This window comes from Dermacentor variabilis, chromosome 9, assembly GCF_050947875.1.
Source record: "Dermacentor variabilis isolate Ectoservices chromosome 9, ASM5094787v1, whole genome shotgun sequence".
NCBI lineage: Eukaryota > Metazoa > Arthropoda > Arachnida > Ixodida > Ixodidae > Dermacentor > Dermacentor variabilis.
In genome coordinates this window covers 133,971,249-133,998,703 of record NC_134576.1, presented here as the reverse complement: position 1 = coordinate 133,998,703, position 27,455 = coordinate 133,971,249, and the positions used below count along the sequence as shown (strand labels likewise).

The 27,455-nt window shown below is 46.0% G+C and overlaps 1 protein-coding gene across 1 annotated transcript in view; it reads left to right on the top strand.

Annotated features, from left to right (window-relative positions):
• Window positions 1–12,942: 12,942 nt before the first annotated feature.
• LOC142557587 (uncharacterized) overlaps window positions 12,943–27,455 on the top strand; it is a 39,777-nt gene continuing 25,264 nt past the window's right edge. Inside the window, exon 1 of the mRNA XM_075669544.1 lies at window positions 12,943–13,958. Within this exon, the coding sequence (XP_075525659.1) occupies window positions 13,754–13,958 (205 nt within the window). The 5' untranslated portion in view covers window positions 12,943–13,753. The remainder of the gene's footprint in view (window positions 13,959–27,455) is intronic.

Below are 27,455 nucleotides of genomic sequence, written 5' to 3'. Positions count from 1 at the left end.
CCCTGCCTTCTTCTCTCTCTCTCTCTCTCTCTTCGCAAGCTTAACCTAACGCGGATGACAAGGTGGGACTATTTTTAGTCGCGCTCTTACAGGCGGGCGCTTTGCCTCCGTAGCTTCTAATAGACAAGCGACCATTCATGAGCAAAAATATGTCAATTTCTAATTACATCTTTTCAGTTTACGGCAAGTGCGCTTCCTGTGTTCTTCAATCGCCTTTTCCTATTCGCGCTTTGATCCCTAGCAATGGATGAACAAGAGCACGTACTATTCGCGTACACGAGTGAAACGTGCAAATAAGAGCTAGGGACCTATTCCCGGACGGTCAGTTTCGTAGCCAGTCACTTTCTCAACTTTCAAGACCAGGCAATCAGAAGGCACTTCCAGTGCGCGCTTCATGATTGGCTGGTTGAGCAAAACTGCTCGACTCACCCAAAGCGCCGTGCACTACGATACGCGAAAGTGATAGTAATCGCTCAAAGTGATCGTGCGAGAATACGTCACCTAAACTTACATTTACCCTTACAGTAGTGCAATTGTGCAAACTTACAGTAGCAGTTTTATGCGACAACCTCCTCCCCCCCCCCCCCTTTTCTTAAGTCTTTTTTTTTTTTTTCATCAGATCGCACGGCGCTGCGCCCTGGTTATCACTAACATCGGCCTCTCGAAAGGGCGGATGATAAGAAGGGAATAGAAGCGGAGGAAAAGATAAGAGCATGCAAAATAGGGCCACTGCGCAATTCGCGCTTCCTTTCGCCGATACCGCCGACCGTCCCCGTTGCTATTGTTGGTTTTTGAAGATTCTGATCTCATTCGATTGGCGTGGAGACCGCCACTCTTAATTTAGCCGCCTTGGCGAGGAAGACTGACGCACGTTCGCATTACTTTCCGCGTCGTACCTCTTTTTTTCTCCCCTAGAAGACACGTACAAGTGCTCAGAAGAAAAAAGAAAAGAAACCAGGTCGCGGCTTGAGACAGAATGCAACAGCGCTTGTATGCTTAGGTGCAGGCTGAAAACGTCTAGGTGGTGAAAATTTATCCGGCGTTCCTCGAAGTAATTTCTCTTGGGTTGGACTGGGACGTTAAGCCTAATAATATATATATTTTTTGAAAACAAAAACATTATATGCCCCATCAGGCCGAAATCCATAGTAGTTGGCGTCAACGAAAGATGGTATGCGAAAAGTGGCTGACGGGGGAAAAGAGTGAAAGCACGTAAAAGAAAGCTCGGATTGACGTCAAATATGTCAGGGAGATTCGTGTAAACAGAGTAGATTAACGGCTTTGAAACGAAAATTTGGTACGTATCGGTCTGGGTATGAATCCAGCCCGGGCCTCCAGGGTGCGAGATGAGTACGCATTCCTATCGTCCCGGCGGCTCCACGGTTCTGGCTGTCCAAAGGTGTGCACATATAGTCCGTGCGTCATTGCACGCGTTACGTCACGACCATCTGGCTAACTAACGGAATTGCGGGGTTTTACGCGCCAAAAACCACGATCTGATTATGAGGTGCGCCGTAGTGGAAGACTCCAGAAAACTCAGGCCATCATCGAAATGCCGCAGGCCGTGGATTCATCCGGCTGACTGAAGGCGTGGCCTAGTGTGTGCCTCATGGGGCACGTGATGGCGCAGCCAATGGGGAGGAGGTGGCGCCACGTCAGGAGTGTATAAACTCAGCGCGTTCATGACGTTCCGACGTCTACAGACGGTGTAATATGGTTTTGCATTCCCACACGTAAGCGGTCTTAAGTGTCTCTGCCAGATTCTTTATTCTGAGCATTGTTATAGTTAACATCGTGTTGTTTATTCACTTTAAAAACAATAAATAAATAAATAAATTTATTTGTTTAGTGTGCCCAGGAACAACACTGACGTCTGGATGCAAGTGCAGAGAAAATAAAAAGAAAGGTAAAAAAAAATGCAAGAACGACTGCAAATAAGAGTTATGGATAAAAAAAGGCGTAGTAATATTCAGTTTCTCAAGTTGTTCCCATCCATATGCATCCCATTACTTGAATGCGTTCAGGGATGGGGAATGGCACAAGCTATTCAAATAGCTTATTAATGGAGCGTGTGTGGAAAAAGTTCACGTATGTACTATATGAACATCGTTTTCTGACCTCCTACGCCACCCACTTTTTAAGCCAAAATAATTAGCCTACACTTCCTGCACTGAGCTGTATAGGCCTATACCGACGTCGTCTTCTTTCTTTTTGTACAGAACTATTCATGGGATTATTACATACACGGATCTACCAGCTTATGTTTCACACGGATTCCGCAGAGCCCTACCGGAGATCCCTTTCACGTTGCTGCCTCTTTCAGCAGACACTCGCTTCTCCACAGGATTCAAACTCTAGACAACTGTCATTTTCTCCATCTCGATATATCTTTCAGAAATGTGTTGTCTTCTTTCTGTTCCGAGCTTCGCAATTTCTAGTAAGCCTTTTTTTTTTTCATAGCGGCACTCCTCTCCCGTCTTCTCACAGTTTCCCTCTCCTTCCGCGTATGTGTGTAATGTATTAAGTACGTGATATTATATTATTGGTTGATTGTTGCTCCCTATTTGCCTTTCTACCATGACCCTTGTTTTAATTCTATTTTTACCTTGTATTGGGATCGTATAGTTGTTTTACGTTTTTCTCCTTTATTATTTTGCTTCTCTGTGCACCAGTGTTAGAATTTTCTTCTTCTTCTTCTTCTTCTTCTTCTTCTTCTTCTTCTTATTATTATTATTATTATTATTATTATTATTTCGAATGACAAAACAGCCTCCTTGTAGACTGAAGTGCTGGGAAATTGCTGGATTCTTCGCAGAATGTACAAACCAACCCCCATTCAGGTGCTAATATGCGGTCATTTTTTCACCCCATAACTTGTCAGGACTTCCGGGAGTTCGCCGCCGTTGAACAGCGAGTATAGCTCGAGTGGGCATCGCCGGGAAACACCACGTCCGCAACGCTCCCGAGGTTACTCCGATTCGTCACCACGGGGGTATTATACACGCGCGATCGCGACGGGAGACAATGCGCGAGAACTCCTTCGTTTCCAAGAAATAAAAGGAAGAGAAGAAAAATAAAAAAAAGAAGAGATTGTTTCTATCATCTGATCCGCGCCTCGTCTACCGGCAAGAAGATGTCGAGTTTTCCACATCTGCGCGCATACTTCGGCAAGGCCTTCCCGCCGCATCTGGGGCTTGAACCCACGTGACCCGCAGCGCCTTTCGGAACCCGGTGTTATTGTTAAGCCTCCCAGAGCCGGGCTCCGCGTGTCGAGAGAGAGAGAAAGAGAGAGAGAGGTCACTGGGCCAGGAAGCGAGGCACAACACCGCGGCTGTCAGCCCGAAACATTGCGCCGTCGTTGACGTGGTGTATAGCCGACCTTACGTCACCCCTGTCAACGCCGCCTGACGGTTGGCGTACCTCACTTCTGTTCTGGCGACGCGTGTGTGCGTCGCACGAAATAAAAGGAGAGACAGAGAAGAAATACAAGTGAAAAGAAGCAATCACCGCCTCCTCCTCGAACGCCGACTCCCCAGCACTCGGGCCCTTCGAATCGGATTTATGACCGCGGAGCTGGCTGGAGTGAAAAATCCCATCATAAGTTCAGGGTCAACACGTTTCTTAAATGTAAATAAGTAAATATGAAAAAAAAATTGTCATTGCTATTCGATTTTGCTTTTGAATGTTTCGGAAAACTTTAGTTCGCGAAAGCAAACAAGCCCTTGTCCCGAGACACCTTGTAAGCCGCATCTGTCTGATTACAGCTTTCACAGCATGAACTGACAAGCTCTTTACTCGCGGACTTGGAAAAAAAGACAAGCTTAATAAGAACAGATACTTGAAACGCTGCTAACGCTGGTGTCCTTGTGTCCTATCCAACTGCTTTGGGAAACACATTTGTCATTTATAGCCACCAACTAGCGCGACTATTACTATTTGTCGCTGGACAGGAACAAAAAATTAGGCAATAGGCTAGCATTTTCTTGGAATTTTTTTCTGTTCTTTTTTTTTCGTACACCCAGATTAGAACTTTGCGACGGAAAAAAATTAAGCATTTAGATTCCCTCGTTCTCCGGAGAGCCTTCGCATGATGTCTTGTTTAACACCGAATATCTTATTGCCAAGTGTATTGCGAGCAAACACATCGAAATCCTTTAGTGTAGCTCGAACCGTATCCTCTGATATTTTTAGCGCGCACGCCACCTAATCTCGGAGGCTGTGCTTTAATTATAAGAGTACTTCAACGAAAGCGAAACCCAAATTGTTGCTTATGCAGCTTCATGCTACTGTAGGGTTGATGCCATATTTTTTTCATTTCATTACACTTCCTTAACCTAAATCATCATCATCAGCCTGGTTACGCCCACTGCAGGGCAAAGGCCTCTCCCATACTTCTCCAACAACCCCGGTCATGTACTAATTGTGGCCATGCCGTCCCTGCAAACTTCTTAATCTCATCCGCCCACCTAACTTTCTGCCGCCCCCTGCTACGCTTCCCTTCCCTTGGGATCCAGTCCGTAACCCTTAATGACCATCGGTTATCTTCCCTCCTCATTACATGTCCTGCCCATGCCCATTTCTTTTTCTTGATTTCAACTAAGATGTCATTAACTCGCGTTTGTTCCCTCACCCAATCTGCTCTTTTCTTGTCCCTTAACGTTACACCTATCATTCTTCTTTCCATAGCTCGTTGTGTCGTCCTCAATTTGAGTAGAACCCTTTTCGTAAGCCTCCAGGTTTCTGCCCCGTAGGTGAGTACTGGTAAGACACAGCTATTATATACTTTTCTCTTGAGGAATAACGGCAACCTGCTGTTCATGATTTGGGAATGCCTGCCAAACGCACTTCAGCCCATTCTTATTCTTCTGATTATTTCCGTCTCATGATCCGGATCCGCCGTCACTACCTGCCCTAAGTAGATGTATTCCCTTACGACTTCCAGTGCCTCGCTGCCTATTGTAAATTGCTGTTCTCTCCCGAGACTGTTAAGCATTACTTTAGTTTTCTGCATATTAATTTTTAGACCCACTCTTCTGCTTTGCCTCTCCAGGTCAGTGAGCATGCATTGCAATTGGTCCCCTGAGTTACTAAGCAAGGCAATATCATCAGCGAATCGCAAGTTACTAAGGTATTCTCCATTAACTTTTATCCCCAATTCTTCCCAATCCAGGTCTCTGAATACCTCCTGTAAACACGCTGTGAATAGCATTGGAGATATCGTATCTCCCTGCCTGACGCCTTTCTTTATTGAGATTTTGTTGCTTGCTTTATGGAGGACTACGGTGGCTGTGGAGCCGCTATAGATATCTTCCAGTATTTTTACATATGGCTCATCTACACCCTGATTCCGTAATGCCTCCATGACTGCTGAGGTTTCGACTGAATCAAACGCTTTCTCGTAATCAATGAAAGCAATATATAAGGGTTGGTTATATTCTGCACATTTCTCTATCACTTGATTGATAGTGTGAATATGGTCTATTGTTGAGTAGCCTTTACGGAATCCTGCCTGGTCCTTTGGTTGACAGAAGTCTAAGGTGTTCCTGATTCTATTAGCAATTACCTTAGTAAATACTTTGTAGGCAACGGACAGTAAGCTGATCGGTCTATAATTTTTCAAGTCTTTGGCGTCCCCTTTCTTATGGATTAGGATTATGTTAGCGTTCTTCCAAGATTCCTGTACGCTCGAGGTCATGAGGCATTGCGTATACAGGGTGGCCAGTTTCTCTAGAACAATCTGTCCACCATCCTTCAACAAATCTGCTGTTACCTGATCCTCCCCAGCTGCCTTCCCCCTTTGCATATCTCCTAAGGCTTTCTTTACTTCTTCCGGCGTTACCTTCGGGATTTCGAATTCCTCTAGACTATTTTCTCTTCCATTGTCGGCGTGGGTGCCACTGGTACTGTATAAATTTCTATAGAACTCCTCAGCCACTTGAACTATCTCATCCATATTAGTAATGATATTGCCGGCTTTGTCTCTTAACGCATACATCTGATTCTTGCCAATTCCTAGTTTCTTCTTCACTGTTTTTAGGCTTCCTCCGCTCCTGAGAGCATGTTTAATTCTATCCATATTATACTTCCTTATGTCAGCTGTCTTACGCTTGTTGATTAACTTCGAAAGTTCTGCCAGTTCTATTCTAGCTGTAGGGTTAGAGGCTTTCATACATTGGCGTTTCTTGATCAGATCTTTCGTCTCCTGCGATAGTTTGCTGGTATCCTGCCTAACGGAGTTACCACCGACTTCCATTGCACACTCCTTAATGATGCCCACAAGATTGTCGTTCATTGCTTCAACACTAAGGTCCTCTTCCTGAGTTAAAGCTGAATACCTGTTCTGTAGCTTGATCTGGAATTCCTCTATTTTCCCTCTTACCGCTAACTCATTGATCGGCTTCTTATGTACCAGTTTCTTCCGTTCCCTCCTCAGGTCTAGGCTAATTCGAGTTCTTACCATCCTGTGGTCACTGCAGCGCACCTTGCCGAGCACGTCCACATCTTGTATGATGCCAGGGTTAGCGCAGAGTATGAAGTCTATTTCATTTCTAGTCTCGCCGTTCGGGCTCCTCCACCTCCACTTTCGGCTATCCCGCTTGCGGAAGAAGGTATTCATTATCCTCATATTATTCTGTTCCGCAAACTCTACTAATAACTCTCCCCTGCTATTCCTAGTGCCTATGCCATATTCCCCCACTGCCTTGTCTCCAGCCTGCTTCTTGCCTACCTTGGCATTAAAGTCGCCCATTAGTATAGTGTATTTAGTTTTCACTCTCCCCACCGCCGATTCCACGTCTTCATAGAAGCTTTCGACTTCCTGGTCATCATGACTGGATGTAGGGGCGTAGACCTGTACAATCTTCATTTTGTACCTCTTATTAAGTTTCACAACAAGACCTGCCACCCTCTCGTTAATGCTATAGAATTCCTGTATGTTACCAGCTATATTCTTATTAATCAGGAATCCGACTCCTAGTTCTCTTCTATCCGCTAAGCCCCGGTAGCACAGGACGTGCCAGCTATTTAGCACTGTATATGCTTCTTTCGGCCTCCTAACTTCACTGAGCCCTATTATATCCCATTTACTGCCCTCTAATTCCTCCAATAGCACTGCTAGACTCGCCTCACTAGATAACGTTCTAGCGTTAAACGTTGCCAGGTTCATATTCCAATGGCGGCCTGTCCGGAGCCAGTGATTCTTAGCACCCTCCGCTGCGTCGCAGGTCTGACCGCCGCCGTGGTCAGTTGCTTCGCAGCTGCTGGGGACTGAGGGACGGAGTTTGATTGTTGTGTTCATAGGAGGTTGTGGCCAAGTACTGCACCAGGGTGGCCAATCCTGCTCTGGTGAGGGAGTGCGTTACCGGTTCTGGTCACCGGGATCAGGCCACACTCCAGGCCTGTTTGTGCAATTTTATCAACACGCGGATTTTTTTTTTAATCCTTAACCTAAAGGACTCCTATAAAACTGATTTTCCATGATGCGCCGTGCGCTGCACGGCTAACCAGTCGACTGTGCTAGCGACGCCAGCGGACAATTCCTGCACTAATTAGTCAAGACGTGTGTCATGAGCTGACAGACGGAATGTGTAGACTTTGTCGTCTGCCATACATTGCGTTGCCATTAGAGATATGAAGTTGTCATCGAGAAGATCACGTCTGCGAGCAGCAGCTACACCTTAGAGATGATAATATTTACCTGTAAAGCACTATCTTTTCAAAAGCCGAATGAGTAGCCATTGCCGCATTCGTTCGTCAACCCTTATTTTATAACGTCAATACAAAGCATATATTTTTTCCTGAATATAACTCCAGAACCACATATAGCAAGTGCAATACCCCTTCTCGCTGGAGGCCCAGAAAGAGCCGAGTACAAACATTGAGCCCACTTGAAAAAAAAAAAAAAAAGAAATCGGCAGAGACATTAAGACGACTTGCGCGTGGGAATGCGAAAGGAATATGGCCGCTTCGGTGAAATGTTTTCTTTTTTTTCCGCGCGTTCCTTGTCCGCGCATGCTTGCGCCTGCGTTTTAACTGCGCCTCGGTAAGGCCAGATCAAAATGCGCTAACCGTCTCAACGCGCTCGCTTGGCCGCGAAGAGTTCACAACTCGAAGGGTTGCTCAGCGCCATGGAATTGTACAGCAATGCTTTATATTTTATACACTCATTTGATACGCTCATGACGTGGCGCCACCTCCTTTCCATTGGCTGCGCTGTCACGTGAGCAATGACGCACGCACTTTAGGCACACACCTGTAGCCTTCGAGAACCGTGGATACGCTCGTGGTGTCGGGAACGTCTCGCACCCCGGTGACACGGGCTCGATTCCAATCGAGACTTAAATATAGCACAATTTTTTTTCAAAGCCATTAATTTACTTCGTTTACAGGAACTTTCCTGAGAAATTTGACGTTAACACGACCATTTTGTGACGTGTTTTTACGGTTCGCGCCGTCGGTCATTTTGGTGCCATCTTTCGGTCACGCCGACTACGCCGACGGATTTTCGCGTAATGGGGAATATAATGTTTTCGCATTAAAAAAAGAAAGAAGAAGAAAAAGAAAGCCACACAATAAAACGCAGTATGCTTTTCCGAGACTTGGCACTCAAATGCCACTCGTCCACAAATCTTAGAAGTTGCCGCCTGATTCCTGCGAATGACCCAATGACGTCGCAATGTCGGTTACCGGGCTCCATCGATTACGCGCGTCTCCACAGACGCCTTGCCACCGTCGCCTGTCTTGGTCCGTGCCACAGGAGGTGCGAAGTAAATGTACACACGAAAAGAACGCGATATCCCGGACAGGTAAAAACAGACACAAAGAAACAAGAACAAATACCCTTGCCCGATCGATAGCGCATTAAAGAATAGACGACTTCCAGAGCGGCTTTTCATTGATGCCGCATTCTGGTATCGACCTCGCAGTCGTTATGATCAATGTTGCCATGACTATAGCAAGTGCAGCCATTATTCACAATGTCCAGGTACACAGGAAGAAAAAGGGAAAGAAATGTCGGGGAATGCGTTCCACTTGCCCAAGCATCCATACCTTCCCCCTCGATTCCCGCGGACTGTCGCTCTAGTTGTACAGCAGCTGTGGTAATCAATGCGGCCAAGAACGCTTTCCCCCTCTTTTACGTGTGACATTTGCTGTCTTTTCTTTTGTTTGTTTTTTGACACAGCGTGTCCAAGTGAAATATAACCGTCGCTGCGAGAAACCAGTAACCACCGCCTTATCGCACATCGTCTACATTAGATGTCACGCCAAGGACGGTGTTGTCGAGTCACGCGGTTAAAGCTAACAGCGTTCGCTTCGACCCCGAGACGGTACTCGCGGACAACTTTTCTTAACGACGAAGCGAAGGCTACGGAAATTAAGCGCACCTCTTTCACCGCTAGTCCCACAGGTAGTCCCACAGTTTTGCTCACGTTTTCTTACGTGGGATACTCTTGTTTTCTTGTTTTGTTTCTTACAGCGCCTAATTTGAAACGATACGTAACATTCGCCAGTCATCCATTGGTACTTTATTGTATTTTTCAGTTTGCTTTTTCGAGTTTTCGTACTACCGAGACAGCCGCACACTTTGCACATTCATCAAATGCAAAATGGCGCCCGTGTATTTTGGTGAGTGTTCATCAACCAACTCCCCTGAAGCGTTACGTTTTAGGCGAATTGGTTGTACGTAGTTATTAAGATACTTTTGCACGCACTAAGGCATTACGTCGAACGAAGAAAAGACACACAACATGCGCAAACTTCAACTGGCTTCTATTGTGACAGCGACATATATATGCGCTTCCACAATCAGGAAAATTCTTTGGCATGATCAGAGATTTATGAGTGCCCCGTCTGTAGCATTCAGTGATAAGGAAGTGAGGTTTCTGGATGGTGAAACGGTATGACAGTGACAAGTGTCCGTTTCTCCGGCACATGTGGCTATGCAGTTTTCGCACGTTTTCTTTGTTTTTTTCTTGCCTTCCCGTTTTTTTCCTGATTGTGGAAGCACATATATATGTCACTGTCACAATAAAAGCCAGTTGAAGCTTGAAGTCTCTTATGAACAACTCCACTGAGAGGCTGTTGACCAGCTTTAGCAACAAAAGACTGTTGAAATACACAAAAATTTTTCCAGCGTCTGTGCGGAAACCAAGCTAATCCATCTGGAAATCGCAACCATCGGCATGCACAAACGAGTGAGCGAGCTGACTGCTGCGCAGCCTCTATACAACGCCAGCGTCAGTTGCGCTTCGAATTCGTAACCGACGCCATATATGGCTGCTTCGAAACTCCGACGCAGGCTGCGATGCTCGCTATTCAGAACTTGGTACATATATCGAATGTGAATAAACATTGATTCACGCCGAGTTAATTGTATCTGCCTTCACTGAAGAAGTTGCGCAAGGTTCGCGAAACCCGTGCCGAGCGCGCCCGGCATGCATTGCGTACGACTACAGTCATGTGCAGAAGCTCCGCCCCCGTTGCGTTCGCTTGATAGCCAAGAAAAGTTGTCCGCGAGTATAAGTAAACCAACAGCACCCGGACAACAGCTGACCGGCACGGCTTTGATCGTGACGTCACGCGACAAGGCAGGGAGCCAATGGGCTGCTAGAAAAAAAAAAAAGTTGCGCAAGGCGTTTTTTAAAAAAAGAAAAAAAAAGACACCCTCGTGTACTTAGATTTCGAAGCAACCTCGGTTTCTCGCGGGATCGAATCCCGGCCACGGCGGCCGCATTTCGATGGGGGCGAAATGCGAAAACACCCGTGTGCTTAGATTTAGGTGCACGTTAAAGAACCCCAGGTGGTCGAAATTTCCGGAGTCCTCCACTACGGCGTGCCTCATAATCAGGAAGTGGTTTTGGCACGTAAAACCCCGAATATTATTATTAACCTCGGTTGATCGAAATAATCACGGCGCCCTCCCCTACGTCTTGTATCGCAAAACACTGCAGTTTCTGTGCTGGAATCCTGGGCACTTGGGGGAAACGGTTCAATAGTATTCAAGCCAGTACATATATCCTTCTTCTTCGTGTGGGAATTGAGCCCACACGAAGTCAATGTAAAGATCTATACGATGGCCAATGTAAAGAATTTTTATTGCTAGATTCCATGCCAAATTTAGGCTGCTGGGAGTGTCTGAATACTAGAGAGACGTTTCCCCTATCACTTGGTGCTCAGCCGTCTGCGTCTTAGTCATCGCGCGCGTACCGCCAAAGCTAACCATGGTATTCGCTGAACCGCGTTGGACAGCTTTAGAATTTGCGTTGGGCGCCTTATGTTTAAGTTACACCGTCTTCGCGCAAGCTGTTTGTTGGAGCGTCATTGCGCTCGCCTCTCGCAGATGTGAAGGGACGCGAACGTAAAGGAAAACGTTAGTTGACAGCGCCTCATCTTGGCGTATTGAAACCTATCCAAGCCAAGCCACAGCGCACGTCGTAAAGGTTCTCTAGGCCGACGCGCCTTGCGAGGCCAACGGACGTCAGAATCGCCGAACGACATCCAAAATCGGGCGGGCTAGCCGCTTGTAACTTGTGACCCGGGTGAGTTGAGAGGAAGTGAAAACTTGTTTCACATTATCTTTTGGTAAACCATAGCGAGAGCGAGGGCGCTGCCACGTTTGACAACGTTGTTTGTTAGTGCACGTAAAAAAAAAGTAGGCGCGATCAAGAACACGACACGAATTGTACATTTGCAAATTATTTGTTAATGCGCATAATTTCGAGGGGGGCTGCAGGTATATAGGCGCGAAGCAAGCAGTACCCAGCACGTCTTCATCTTATCACATTACTTATGCGCTCACGTGTTTCGCAATCCTTAATAACCGCTCCCCTGGCCTGGGTTCCTAGCCAGGCTAGACTACCGCCCGCTTTCTCGGATCGACACGCATGAAGACATGCAATATGCGGTATGCGAACAGCGCTTGCCAAAGATTCGTGCAGTTCTGGTTTATACTTAAAATGTTGTATTGCCTAACCTGGTCACGCACGTTGATTCCGACAGTGGGATGCGGATCGATATAGAAAGAAAAGGCAAGGAGACCACCTTGACTTTGTATAGTTTGTTATCCCGCACGTGGAGAGGGGACGGGAATGTGGAAGACTGCGAGAGAGAACGCAGTTGCGGGATTTCACAGGGGTGCAAAGAAAAGACTTTTTTTGTTCTGTCCTTTGTATATTTGTGAGTGCTTCACGATAATGCGCGCAGTAAATCATTTGCAAGTATATACACGCTTTACCGCGCGTTCATCGTCCCCTAAACTCTCTGGTCCTTTAACTTTTTTGATGTGTCTGGTACTCTGTGTTATCAGCGACCGCTACGGGATGTGAGGTTTTTTCTGATATAGACTTTTTCGTCTTTGTTGTTGCTCTGCACTTTTTATCGATAGCAGTCGCACTTCCCGCATCCCCTCGTGAGCCTTTTGCTCACCGGAAAAGACTTGCGCTGCAGCGATGCGTGAAAAGTAATATCGCCTTTATCTCAAATTCTCGCAGACGAAGCGCGGCAAAACAAAAGCTGTACAGACGCCCCCTGTAATTGTTTAGCCGGGGAAGACAAAACGCAAGCATATCCGCTTCCTTTCATCAGTAAACAGACCACCACCGATACGTGTAATGACCCCCTGCGAACGACGACGAGGACACGGGCAACGTTCGCAATCTACAGATCAGCGAGGCATACGGCACTCGCTTTCCTGGACGAAGGGGCAACGGTCAACGTTTTCCAAGCGCACAGCGGGGGCGGCGGGGGGAGCGGCGGGGGAAAGGGGGAGGTCACGGCGCCATGTACCGGGAAAAACCGGGAATCGATGCGAGCGCCCCCTCGTGTCGCCGCGAGTAGTTGGCCGGCGCAAAATCGATGACGACAGCGGTCACGTGAGCGGACGGCACCGCTGTACCGTTCGCGCCAAGCAAATCGAAAGTCAGTACATTAGCGTGCCCTCCTCGCTCTCGCAGTCGCCGTGACAGGAGGCACGCAAGGATTGGCGAGCCGAGACTCCAGTGGCTCCTAGACGAGTCCTGGCTCGATGCGATAACTTCTCGTAGCACGTTTGAGCGACTGTCACCTGTTTGACTCCTAGTTATCCGCGCGGTTTTGAGCGTTGGTCAAGTCGACAGCGTCTGTTCGAGGGCTGTGTTATGTAGGTGTCGTCGCCGAGTTCTCGAAGACAAGGGTGATCTCTTCGCAACAAGTCGGCGACGGAAAACTTCTCTCCTGGCACTCGGGGTAGTTTCGGCACTCGAATATTTCCGAAGCTGTACACATCTAATGCTGCGTCACTAACGCTGTCCGAGAACCATGGCGTGAAAGTTCCTCGTTTGTCCAGATACTCGTGCGCAGAGGCCACGGAAACCAAAATATTCGGGCACACAGGCGATCCGGTTTCCGCGGCTGCGTCCGTGCAGACGACGAGAGCAGACGAAACGGAAAATAGATCAAGCTGAATCTTCTGCGAGAATAAGTGACTGTCGTACATCTGTGGGACTTTACGGGAACAAGGAAACGAAATTGACCAACTCTGTCCCCAGTTTTGCTTCGTCACCTTCGTGTTCGATCAGCTAAGGGAACCGCTGAAAGCTTGTCACACCTAACTTTTCCTTCGAGAAGACGCTGTAGGCTCATTCGGCGCGAAGATCTGCACGATCGCTTCCGGAAACACAGACTGAGGGACATCTCAAACTGGGTGCGTACCATCGATGCAGTCGTTGGCGGCTGTAAAACCGTGTTAAGCGTAAGGACTCAGTGTGCTGTGCGTATCATGGGCTGCGCCAACGCCAAGGCTGCTGGAGTCCCAACGTCGGGGAAGACTGACTACCCGCTCGAAGTCACCGACGGAAGCGATCGCACCAATTTAATCAACAACCCGGTGCCCAAGGTGGTCATCAATGGTGGAGACTTCCTGGACAACGAACACCACGCCAACGGTACCGCCGACGCCGAGGACAAAGCGAACGGCAACACAGGTGAGAGTGGCGGTGCCCATTGTGAGAGGATGGCTTAACTCTAGGCCAATTCCTTTGTTCCCAATTCACATAGATGCGAATGAACGTAGAAACGTGCTCCTTAAACAACCGCTGAACTAATTTCAATGGAACACGCTTCATTCGGGAGAGAAGGATAGCGTATACCGACTGCTGGAAGCAGAAACACCAGTTTAGGTCCAGATTGTTTTAAAACGATAATTGCCAAAGTCTCGTAAATTTTCAGAAATTTAGTCACAAAGTTTACGACTCTGTAGCGTCGTGCCAAAACATAAAACAAGTCTGCAAGCTTATTTGTCACATCGTCTAAAGCAGACAGAAGGGATGTCTTGGTTTAGATATAACGTGAAATCGTTACACTTTTTACGAGCTAAAAGACGCTAAATTAACGAAGAAACAACCGCACGGAAAATTGGAAAAGTCATTGCATTGTTTGCGGGGGTTTTACAAAAGTCCTGTTCACAAGTTGTTGCTAGAATTCAGAGCGATGTATAATATGGTCAATTGCGCACGCTTGCACCAATAGATGTAGTTGAAGTTTAGATGATGTGATATCGTTCGCTTGATTACTGAGTTACATAGCTATAATTTTGACGTTTTACATTATCTTTCCAGTTTGGGCAATTATTAAGAAAAATGGTGGTCTAAATTGGAAATCTGGTCCTAACAGCCAGTGGACTAAAATGTTCTTTTTTAATTACAATAATGCTTGTGAATTTCTTTTTCAATGGACAGCAAACAAAGCATCGCTTCTTGTTGCCATGTATGCTATACACTGTAACGCTTGTATATTGGCTAATACAAGGCGAGAAACTGAGTGCGCGGTTTGTAAACCACTGCAATGAAGAATATATATATATATATATATATATATATATATATATATATATATATATATATATATATATATATATATATATATATATATAAAAGGAAATGTAGAACTCTGCTAACTCATCGCATTGCTTTAGGTGCTCACATATATTTATTTGACAAGTATTAAGAAAGTGTGCAATATCTCATTAAAAGATTACGCCTGGCAAGTTTGTAGCTTAATAGTAACACGAAAACAAATATCGCAATTACGTAAATCGTACCTACAACGGCGCGTACGGGGGGGGGAGGGGGGAGGGGGATAGCGGATGGATGTGCCTTCGTATTTACTGGTAGGAGATCAATGCGACAACGACTTTCATTAACGTCCAACCAAACTTGGCTACAAATTTTAACGATATGGCTCACATAAACATCCTGATCCTTATGTTTGATGTACTTCCCTGACAACGACTTCATCTCTTCCGGCCCGACGTCTCCATACGGAGATACAAATTACTTTTCGATTTTGCAACTGCTGACAAAAATATAAAGAGTATTGAACAGAATGCTGAATACAGACGTAACCCTCTGCTAGTCGAGGACTATATCATCGGTCGCTTTACTACGAAAGTGCGGAGAGTAATGCAGAACGACCGTCAGTCTAAGAGGTGCACCGCCAGATTCGACGAGAGGTTCGACGCGTTGCTCTGTACCACGCGGGCTCTTAGTGGTTTATCTTTCTTCGCACTCAGATCATTGATAAGCAGCCCATCTTTTTACTTGTAACAGATAGTTGGATTGTTTCAATAGTGCAATACATCGTCTATAAATGGTCGACATTCGTAATAAGTCAACTTTTCAATTAGGGCGACCTTCCTCATTTGACTTGAATATTCGAGCTACAGAACAAACAATTTGTTTTTTTTTTTTCCTGCGACGTTCGTGCCGGGTTTCCAGGAAATAAGAGCAAGAGCTTGGTGGCGTTACCCACCACTCCGTTTCAAAGAGCAGGTTCACAGCATCCATCCACTTGTCCATCTGCGTCAGCGGCAACGCCGGCCTTGCGGGAGAAAGAAAAATTGGGCTCCAATTCACGCTGTGAAGGTGGCTCTTCTTTTACGTCCTTTGTGTTTTTAGGGCTTTAAGTTTTTATTATAATGTATTACCAAGCAGCCCACCTATACGTCTTTTGGGTGGACAGCGAAGCTGTAAACGACGCCGAAAGCGATTATCCATTTGCGTGACGGCTTGAAATTATTCGCATGGTGACGTTCACGTGACCTAATTATTAGCCAAACACCTGTGGCTTGGCTTGCGCCGCTACTTCGCGCACCTACAAAGAGCGGACCAGAGGCAAGCGAAATGCACTTATCCTGGAATCACAGTCGGTCACGCATGGATAAACTAAACCCAAATTCTGTCTCGAGACATTTCTTCTTAAATTTAGAATTTCAACCCTTAAAAACATTTTGATTGCATTGTACCTTTGTCGCTCGGCCGCGTTTTCGGCTTCACGACATTCATCGTCATCCTGCCACGCTTGACGCTTGCGCTGGGCGTCCTGGACACGATGTTCGCTCGTGGCACGAGCGCGACACCGTTGTTCACATTTTCGTTTTAGTTATCTTAGCCGCTCCTCGTACGCACGCTGCTCTTCAGGAGTCCATCCTGACTATACGCGGTTCTTCACCTATCACTGTCACAACACAAATGAAATGCCTTACCAGGCGGGCCCTTTTTACATATACGAAATGTAGTGACGTCACGTCCTTTGTCGCAAGCCCTATTGTCACAAACCTGCCCTGTAGTTTATGCTTTATGTGGGTATTGACGTGGCGCCCACTGCTACAAGCGGATGTCGTTATCGATCATTTTGTGCTTCCCATTGTTAACGACCGGCTTATCATCCGTCATGTCGAGACGACACGTGTTCGATGCTTTTATTTATCGAAACGACCAATGGTGGCATGCACTGCACGTGTGATTCGAAATGGTATGCATACTTTTTTTCTTCAATTTTGCTCTACCTCCGGGATCGGCCCAGGAAAGAGGTTACTTGTTTTTTGCCCACGAACACGACAAATGCATAGGGGGGGGGGGGGGGGTAGAGGTATACAGCTTCACTGCAAAGAAAGAAAGAACCAGTAAGCTCGCCCTCGCGCATCAGCTGCAATGGCGGTGGCATTGCATTAGCGTCTCCACAATTCCCGCATAATGCATTGCGCGCCACTTTGTGCGGGCATTTAATAAGCACAAACTCTTGTTTGGACTCTTGCACATTCACACGAAGCTTCACTGTACATAGATTCCAACTCGATGGATCTCCTGCATCTCGTTCAAAATCTCAGTCGGCGTCAATGTTGTCGTTCTAAGGGCTCTCAAAATCCCGATACTGCAAAATAGGACCTTGAATATCATGTTTTTGCTCTTTAAATATTCGCATTGGTCATATTGAGCTTAAAGACTTTAGGTGCCGGTGGAAGAATTCACGAAGGCTGCTTTAATGTTCTCCTGAATGAGACGGTGAAAAAAAAGTATCTGTCAGAACTCACAAAGAATGGAAGAACGACTGTGGTGGTTATATGCAATAGCATTTAGTGTTATGCGTGAAAATGTTGGCTCCGCAAGCAGGAAGTGTGTATAACATTCGGCATTGTATGGATGTGGTTGAAATGTATTCGCGAAAGACTGACTCGCCTACCGGTCTTGCGAGAGTGGATGTCCTGCGAGACTGTTGCAATACTACCATATGATTCTATTGCGGGGAAGGTGGGGGGGGGGGGGGGGGGCGTACGCAATGCTTTACTGACGGTTCAGGATGCTTGTTTTTAGCTTGTTCTTTATCGAAGCGTACGCTGCTTTGTACGTTGTATGCGTGATTCCAATGAATGTATGCACTGTGCGCTTCGCTTCGCCTCTGCATGACGAGGGGGATGGACCACTGCATTTTACTTGCTTAGGGAGGTATGAGCTGTTGCTGATGATGATAACTTTTGTGGACGGACGGACACGAAAAACGTCGATCACCAAGAGGCTAACGGCTTCACTGTAAAATATGTAAATTTGGAAGGACATGAGGACACTCAGTCATAATTTGTGACTGAAGAGTTTACGCGTGTAATCTTCACAATATTGGGGCCCTTGAGTCAGTTACGTTTGTTTGTTGGCCGCGGTGGACAGTTAAGGATAGAATGCAGGAACGTCAGCAAGATAGAGCGATTGTAAAAATCCAGACAGAAGGAAACGAAAGAAGCGAAGCTTACCATCTCCGCTTTGTACCTTTGTTCGAGGCCAAAACTGATGTCGCGACCCTCACGGCCTTATGTGTCGGTGGCACGAAGGGCAAGGCTACCGCGTTTTCCGGGATGTAGCCGACGATCTCCCGTGAAAGCTGAAAATGCCTTTTAGAATTGAAAAGCGAACGTCCGACATATACTCTATAAATTGCATATTTGTAAACAACCGATTAGGGAGGGAGAGGTGGCATGGCGGCGCAGAGAATGGGAGAAAAGTGCAGACTATCTAAATGGGTTATTAATTGATTGATGACATTTAAGCTCCTAGATATTTTAATCAGACAGTGAACCCAGAGATAGCGTATGCGAAATTAACGGTTGAACATGACAGTTGATTTTGCACGTTTAATGAGATTGAGCGATAGCAGAAAATGTGAATGAATGAAATAAATGAATTATAGGAACGCACAAATCATAAGGAAGTGGGAAATGAAAGTGGACACTAAAGAAAGTTATTTGCAACCGGTGACACTTGAACTCATGTTTTCGGCACTACGAGCGCGGTGCCTTACTATAGAGTCATGTCATGTCCGGTATTCCGGTATACGCAAAGACATTTGCGCATTAGCGCTGGTGTAAACGTGAGCGACCGAGTTGGTGGTGCCACTTGGTGGCTGATGACTCAACTCGACAAGAACAGAGAAATTACTGCAGTAACGAAGTGTATGCTACTTGGTCGCTGGTGTAAAATTTCGGCAGCGACGTAATCGGGCACACGTGAACTTTTTTAACGGACTTTTTCGACAAGAAAACGCATGGAATACGGAAATGTGTCTATAAGGCATTGTGGTTACACGAAACGTCACAAGATGTCGCTACCAGCGTCCGGTAGCTTGGTATTACGCAATAGCCGCTGCGTATACCGCATAACCGGACATGCTGAGGCTCTCTATACCGCGGCAGCCGTGATCCCGTTAACTTTGCCGAATATTTGTGTACGTACACGGGGATTAGCCCTGGTAGTGCTAGCCAGTGCCACTCGCGGCCATGACAGTGAAATGTATGGAGCATGCTTTCAACCGCATACGTCACGCTGACGTCGGCATCCCAAGGCATCATAACGAGGCCTACTGGAGGCGCCGTATACTGTACTCCAGATTCATTTTGATCGCCTTCTGTTCTTTAAAGCGCGCGCAAAGTGGGGTAAAAGTGCGTTCTAGTGTTCCGCAGCCATCATAATGAGACTATCACAGTAAGGAATCGAACTGGATATACCTCGCGCGCGGCAGCAGAACGGTCATGGCCACGGGAACACCGCGGAGGTTGAGTGAACACGACTCTTCTCGGCCTGTTCGCTAACAGCGATCGCGCGAGCAGCATTTCGAAAATTTACCGCGGGTATTAATCTGTCACTCTTGATTTCATTTTTTCTTAATTTTCCCAGGGACTCCATGAGAAGGTACCACAAAAAGGGTGTGTGCGAGAAATTATTGCGCGATTTTAACACGAAAGGTGATTTGTTACGTTTTCTGTGAAGTTCGAGGGGCATCTATAAGAACGCTTCTCTAGCTTGGAAAGTCCGTTCTAGCATTTGGCTGCTCTGGTAAAATAAAAGCAAGAAAAAAAGTAGAAGCAGATAATAATTTATTGTGACCACGTGGACAAGAAGCGCGTGCCTGGTGCGATAAAATATGTACCATATTTCCCAGACTATGTTCCACGGGCTATACAAGCTAAAAAGTAAAGGCTTTGCGAAGTGTGGACTAAACATCTGAGCCTGGTTTGATAGACTCGAGGCCAGACCGCACCTGCAGAATTTTTCCGTCCCGAGTCACATAGCGAAATCAGCGTCCCAATGATATCTCAAGTGATATCACCAGCTCGTACTGACAGCTCGCGATACGCAGGCGAACCCCTATCAAAGAATCTCATACGACACGTATGCCACACATCCAATAATCTCGTATGATCATATGAGAACACATACATCTCGTATGTTTCATATGTGTTCTCATATGATCATACGAGATTATTGGATATATGGCGTACGTGTCATATGAGATTTTTTGATAGGGACGCAGCTTGCAATACTTAAAGTTGCTCCTTTTAGTGTTGTAACTAAAGTGGCTGTTTCTTTCTGTCAGTATCGACGAGAGGAATTTGAAAGGTCCCTTAGAATGCACTCATATTAGCAGACTAATATGCAGACTAATATGAGTACTCATAATATGTACTCATGTTAGCAGACTAATATGAGTACATTAATAAAGTTAACTAAGTTTACTCTCTGACAGTAATTTTTTTTCAAAAGGGCAGGGATGATGTAAGGTTACGTGATTAAGTGTATAATGAAATAACTTAAGAAAAAGGGAGGTAGTGGCAACACGGTAGCGGAAAGAAAGGAGATAAGTGGCATTGCGCTTTCAAGGTTGAACCCTTCAGGTTGCATTTAATATGAATAATTTTTCAGTATCATTAACTTGTTTCGAAGGTGTTCTTTTAATGTTTCCTTGGCTATGATTAAGAATTCGCTGACGCTTCCAGTGACCATGCTCCCCCTTTTCAGAGCTAATAAATAAATAAATAAATAAATAAATAAATAAATAAATAAATAAATAAATAAATAAATAAATAAAAGATCAAAGAAAACAGTATCATACAGTAAAGTTGTACTGGTTTTACAAGATTAAATAAACGCTTAGATGAGAGAGCAATAAGATGATGAAAAGGCTGGGAAGGTTGACCGAAATACGGACATGCAGTCTGTTGCACTGCACTGGGCGAAGGGGTTAAGGGGACACAGAAATATCGAAAGCGGACAACTGTGCTGTTCAGTTCTGGAAAGCTACAAGTGAATTTTCAGAATCACGCTTCATGTCTCTGCCCGACCTATCCGCTTTGTGGGCGCTCTTTCTTTCAATTGATCGTGAAATGAGGTAGCGTCGTGAGGTCATCAAACAGAGGTGCCGTTCCAGGTAGGTGCTACAAGAAAAGTACATAAGGCTTCTCGTCCACGCAGCTTTCGAAATCATCATTTGAGTTCAGCTGAGCTGAGTTGATTTATTTTCGCCACATTGGGGGTAAACACACCAATATAAGCGTACATAAGCTGCAAAAAGTAGTGGGATCAAAGCTGCATTTCAGCAGCTTGACAAGCCCCACTATACCCCATTTATGTTCCAGAACTTGTGTAAGAGTCGTGGAAGTAAATCTAGAAACGAAGGATGTACGTTGGTTAAAAAAAAAAAGCGTATTTAACGGGGGCCACTTCCGACCAAAAGCGCGGCGACCTTCGAAATTGCAAGCGTGCTGTTAGCTTATTCTCTCAGAAAACCAGAACCTCCGCGTCTCAGTATACTATTCACGTTGCCATCACGACAAAGCCGTACACATCGCTTCCACGGCGTTTGAAATGGGGGAGCAAACAGAGAAAGCGGCGAAGGAAAAACGAAATGCCGAGACAGAAAATAACCGGTAACGACGTTTCTGAATGAAAGCCGACATGCGACGTGGGCATGAAAGCACGCACGCGCAAGTGACGGCACGACCCAGGAATATTACACGAACGGCCGTGCTGCATTTGCCTCGACAACGGCTGTTCCGCTTTGTATGCAGTTGCATCCAAAACATAATGCAGGAGTGTGTGCGCCTGTAAGCGCTTGTCCAGGACTCCCTCCCCCCATGGAAAACGTGACAAAAAGTATATGTGCAGATCGAAGACGAATTACTGAATTTTCTCGAATTTAGTTACATACAAGTATCAAACCACTCCTTTTTCTTTTCCCCTCGCCACCATTCCTTGAGGTATCTAAACGAAACAGCCACGTAATTGGTAGCACGCGACTGCAAGATCGATCTATTTCTTTTTTAAATATAAAGTGGACTGTCGGCGCTGGCACCGACATAACTGTGATGATGACAATGAAATAAACTTTATTTTAAAAAATGGAGCCGGCGATGTGCATGTCGCCCTCAGGTGAGTGGCTTCCTCAGTCCAGGATGCCGTGGCCCTCGGCTCTCCCCCTTGCTCATTCCGCCAGACGTCTCTGATCCTCTGGGTCAGCGCTGGTCAGAAGGTCACCTCACTGCTCTTCAGATGGCGTTCTGTTTGCTGGCACCTTCGTGACACCATTGCACTCCCACACCACATGATAGAGCGTATCGGGTTTTCCGCGGAAATGACAGTCGTATTTGTACAGCATGGGATGTATCCTGCGGAGTAGTGTGGCGTGTGGGAAGGAGTTTCTTCGGAGTATTCGTAGGTGCACGGATTCCTCCCTTCTAAGCGTGGGATGAGGTGGTGGGTATTTTCTTCTATTATGATCTGTGATGTTCCAAGATGTATCCGTATCGTTTTGGGGTGGGCATCGGAGTATGATCACCTATCGGGGATGCCCGGTTGGTATGACCTCGGGCTGCAGCATCATCCGCTTTGTCCCTGCAAATGAATCGTGTACAGGCGTCCATACATTATGAATGTCTGGTGGGTTGTGCAGCGTGAGTAATATTTTGAGTGCCACCGTGGAGATTCGGCCTTTCTAAAAAGTTCTGCATGCTCCTTGTGAGCTTGTAAAAATTGTAATTTGTCCCTGACAGGCTGTTGTGGCGAGCGCAATTGCCACGTCTTCTGCTGAGTCGGTGACACTCAGAGTGAATGTTGTTGCACTAATCTCTTTTTTTCTGTTCTGTCTGTGACGCTCACCGCGTGCGCCGTCTTGCTCGGGTATCGGGCGTCGATCGACGTATGTTGTTGCGGCATGTTTCGCGTACGCCTTCTTGAGTGCTCTGATTCTTGCCTCTCATCTGTCCTTGTGATACACCGGGTGCATGCATGTTGCTAGGTATATAAGAAACTGTAAATACACTCTCTCACGCTGGAAAGGTATGCATTTTGCGTTCATCGCATTGCTACAGCCCTTCCTTGTATTTAAATCGGCGCAGGCTGGCTCTACCAGGTTCTCTTAGTTGGGTCGCTCGATTTGGTTGATTCTGTGAGCTTCACCTAACTCCTCCCAGGTGTTGTGAACCCCCAGTTGGAGCAGCTTCGCAGTTGAGGTTTTTGCCGGTAGCCCAACGCGTTTATGCACCTGGCGGATGAGAATGTTCAACTTCTTTTTCGCGTTCTTCAGTACCAGATGGGGAGCGCCGTAGATGATGCGGCTGGTGGCTAGGGCTTGTGTTAGCTTTAGGGCGTCTTCTTCCATGAGCGCGTGTCCTTCACGCGCCACTAGTTTCACCAGATGTGTGACTTGAGGGATGGTACTTTGAAGCTTCTGTAGAGGTGGCCGAGCCCGCTTCGTCCTTTTGGAGAACTAGCCCCAGTACGCGCAGGGTATCAACCGATGGGATGATGGGGCCATTAAGTTCGACTTCAGGGCCGCGCGTTGAGGGTGATGGTCGACCTATCCTTCTTCTGCACAGTACAAGCAGTTCTGATTCTTTTTCAGGGGCACAGGAGAGGCCGCACGCTTTGAGATACGTCTCCGTGCCATCAATACCTTCCTGTTGAGGCGTCTTGTTTCACCATAGTGGCTCCTGTGACGCAAAATGTAACATCGTCTACGTAAATGGCATGGTTGAGTCCCGCAATATCACCCAGTCTGTCAGGCAGTTTCATCATTGAAACATTGAAAGGTAATGGAGATACCACTGATCCCTAGTGCCCTCGGCGGAGACTGGGAACTTGTCACTGCACAATCTTCCAATGCCTACGGTTGCTCTTCGGTTAGAGAGGAACTCTCGGACGTAGTTGTGGACCCATTGCCCGCAGTTGGTGCCTTGCAGGCTCTTCAACACAGCCTCATGATACACATTGTCGGGGGCGCCTTTAACGTCCGTCAAGGGCTAGAATAGCATTGTGTTGGGTAGCACTGAGGTTGCCAACAACGCATTCTTTGATTTGTAGAAAGATATCTTGCGCAGTCAAGTGCGGTCGGAATCTATACATAGTGTTTGGGATCTTTTGGTTATCTTCAAAGTACGGAGGGAGTCGATCGCGAACCATGTGCTCTAAAAGCTTCCCGGTGCATGACGTCAGCGAGATGGGTCGAGGATTTTGTACTGTGATGGCTTTGTTTGGTTTAGGAAGCATTGTAATGTTGGCGTGTTTCAATAGCCCCGGTATTATGCCGCTCTCGCAGCTTTCATTGATGCGATCTAGGAGGCTCCCTTTGGCTCCATTGGCGAGATTTCGAAGTGTTTTGTTATTTATTCTGTCTCTTCCTGGAGTCGTATTTCTTGTAAGCCTTCAGAGGGCTGCTTCGAGCTCGGCTTGGGTAAATGGGCAGTCGAGGGCCAGGTTCGATAGTCCGCTGTAGTCGGGATGATAGGCAGATTATACCGACAATGATTGTTGTGGTCCTGTGAATTCCTGTGAATCTTGCTGTGACAGCTTCAGGGCGTCTTCTTCCGTCTCCGGGAACTTATGAATAAGTCGTTTGATGTGTTGGCAAGAAAGTGATCCAAAACCGCGACATAACTTCGAAATATATCTTTTAGAAATCTTTTTCTTAGAGACTCATCTGAATATATGGGTACGGAGAAATCGTTATCTCAGTATTCACTACGCCGAATACGATGAGGTTGGTGGTTGTGTGTGTATATATATATATATATATATATATATATATATATATATATATATATATATATATAATGTGTGTGTGTGTGTTTGTGTGTGTGTGTGTGTACGCACACAAAGGAATATCTGCTGACTGTGGAAACAGAGTTTTGATTTCGATGATCAAGTTTCCTAAACAAAAATTGCTGAGTATTACCAAAAAACTTCAACACAAGAGCAACAACCATGAAGAATCAAGCTTACAACTCCGTAGCTCAACAATAAAAGGAAATGTCACAGTTTTGTAAGCCGCGACTACTGAGATATCTAAAGTGGTCAAAATTTCGGTGTATCATACACCACTCCGTAATATACTACAAATTAGCGAATGAGAATTTTGCGAAGCTCTCGTGAGCATTGTGACAATTCCACGTAAACAGTATAACTGATACATCAGCTTGTCCGCCTTGCGTTCGCTAACTGATGCAGCTCGCAGAACTGCGATACAGGGCTTTGGAGCAGGGTTACGAATAGATAAGCTTTGTGCATCTTCAATTCGGTCCTTACTGACTATCAGAAATTCTAAAAAAAAAAATCGAGTCGTGAATCGAAACGTCGCTTCTGGCATTCGGCAGAGTTGAGCTTTCTTTCTTAGTTTCACAAAAAAGAAAAAAGAAAAAAAGGAGAAAAGTTAATTCAAATCGGCTGAGCGAATGCCTAATGGGGTCATATGTGCATTTTACGTGCATTGGAATAAGCGAATCGGAGTTGGCCCTGAGGTAAAGCTTCATGCTAAGTGTGGCATTGCAAACAGGCCTCACGTCGAAACGAAACTTTGCTACAGCACAGCAATAGCAGCAGGAGCAACAACTAGGTGCGCAAGTATGCCTTAGTGGCCTATGACCTCTTGCTGCTGACGACGAGGTGGTGAGATTCCTGTATGCAGATACCGCGTTGAGATGCGGCGGACCCCATAATGACTCTCGCGTTTAGACTTTTATTCTAAGCAAAAAAAGAAAAGGATGGTTGTTTGATGAGGATGGGGTTTAAAGTGACACTTAAAAGAAACACCAAATTTGTTCAGACCGATGAAGTATTCGTTATTAGCGCCACTTTAGTTAATTTTGCGTTAATGCGTTGATTATTACAAGATAAAATGAAGGTCAAAGTTCCGGTTTTGTTTATTTGTTAGCGTCGGAATTACCGCGCCGGTATATCACGTGTCAAGTCGTACGTCAAGCCGTTCTTGCGGTAAACTTACGCCGTTTGTGGTGGCATTTGCATTGCGCGCTAGTTTGTCTTTTAAGTTACGTCACGACTCCTTGGGAGGTGCAAGAATAACGCCGGCGGGCGTTACACCACCTGCGTTGACGAAATGCCATTAAGTTTAGTTTGCGGCGGGCTTAACCATGGCGCATCAACTAAACCATACGAGTTCAAAACGAACTTGTAACTCCGCACATAAGGCGTCCCGCATTGCCCAGGCCTAACCCTGGCGCTTTATGCTTTATCAGTCAATAAGAAAATCAATAAATCACTCAACAATAACTTGATCGATCATCGAGCGAATAAACCAGTCAGTTGTATAAATTACATGTTTAGTGCTGGACTTCATACAGAACATTACGAGCTTGGCAGAACAGGAACGTAGTTATAGCTATACGTAATTTAACTAGCCCCGCCGACTACAGGTTTACTTCTGATGGTCATCCATATGGACTATTTGATTTTCAGTTTTGCTGTATAGAAGTAATCGTTGCAGCGCCGGGAGTAGTGTAACCGTTCGGCGCATGTGTTCCAGTTGAGAATCGAATATTCTCTGAAGTAAAGCACATCAATGTCAGACTCACTCGCAAATGGGGAAGGGCGCTTCTAGTATACGCTTTTCTCCTGTTCGCGTTCTATTCCCGCTAGGTAGACATCAGACTTAAGCAACGACATGGCAAAAAAGCACGCGCCAGCACATCGATACAAGTTCCGTGCAAAAAGTAAAGATTATGATACGTTTGCATCTGAGTGCGAAATGAATGCACCCTGGCAACCCCGATGTCTTTTTTTTTTCGGAATGGATCGCCCATAAGGCGCAGAAAGCGAGACGGTTGAACAAAGCGTACGGTAAAAGATAAATATGCGCAGCGATGGCCGAAGCCACGTTGAAGGATGAACTCTCGTCGTAATGAGAGTCGGTCGCGTGGTCATTACTGCTGGCAGACGTGGCTGCAGGACAGTTAATCACGGACGTGTCGTACAACGTTTCGTTGTTTCTGGCAACCCCGCACTCGAGCGCTTGCATAGAGTTGTCATTGTGGACACTGTCGCACGGAATCTGCGCAGCGTGACAGATGCCTGGCACGACGTAATCCAGTCGTGAGACTCAATGTTGAGCCTATTCGCGCGAAACAAGGACACCTGATTGGTTGGCCTCCTTTTTCCTGTCTGCAGTCACAATATAGCCAATGGTACGACAGCCGGAGTTCCGCTTAACCGCAGTTGACTTTCTTATATTTCTTTTTTTTTTAATTCTCTAAAACACGCTTACGTACACACGTGATCAAAACTAAACCGTGGGCTAGGGGCTCACTGAACAAAAAAGAAAAAACTTAATTTATTCGGAATAGAGAAGTACGAACTAAAATTCACGAGTGCACTGGAATGTTCGCAATGCCAAGTTTGCACTGCAGTCCTCAATTTAAAGTTACATTCACAGGTGGAGAAGCAAATTATGCGAATATGAGAAGCTCATGAGACTATGGTTGTGAGCACTACATAAGGCTTATGGCATATCCAATACATTGCCTGGAATCTACATTAAGCGAATCTTATTTGAATCTTTTCAATCATATGACACGCAAAAAGACACATCGTGCT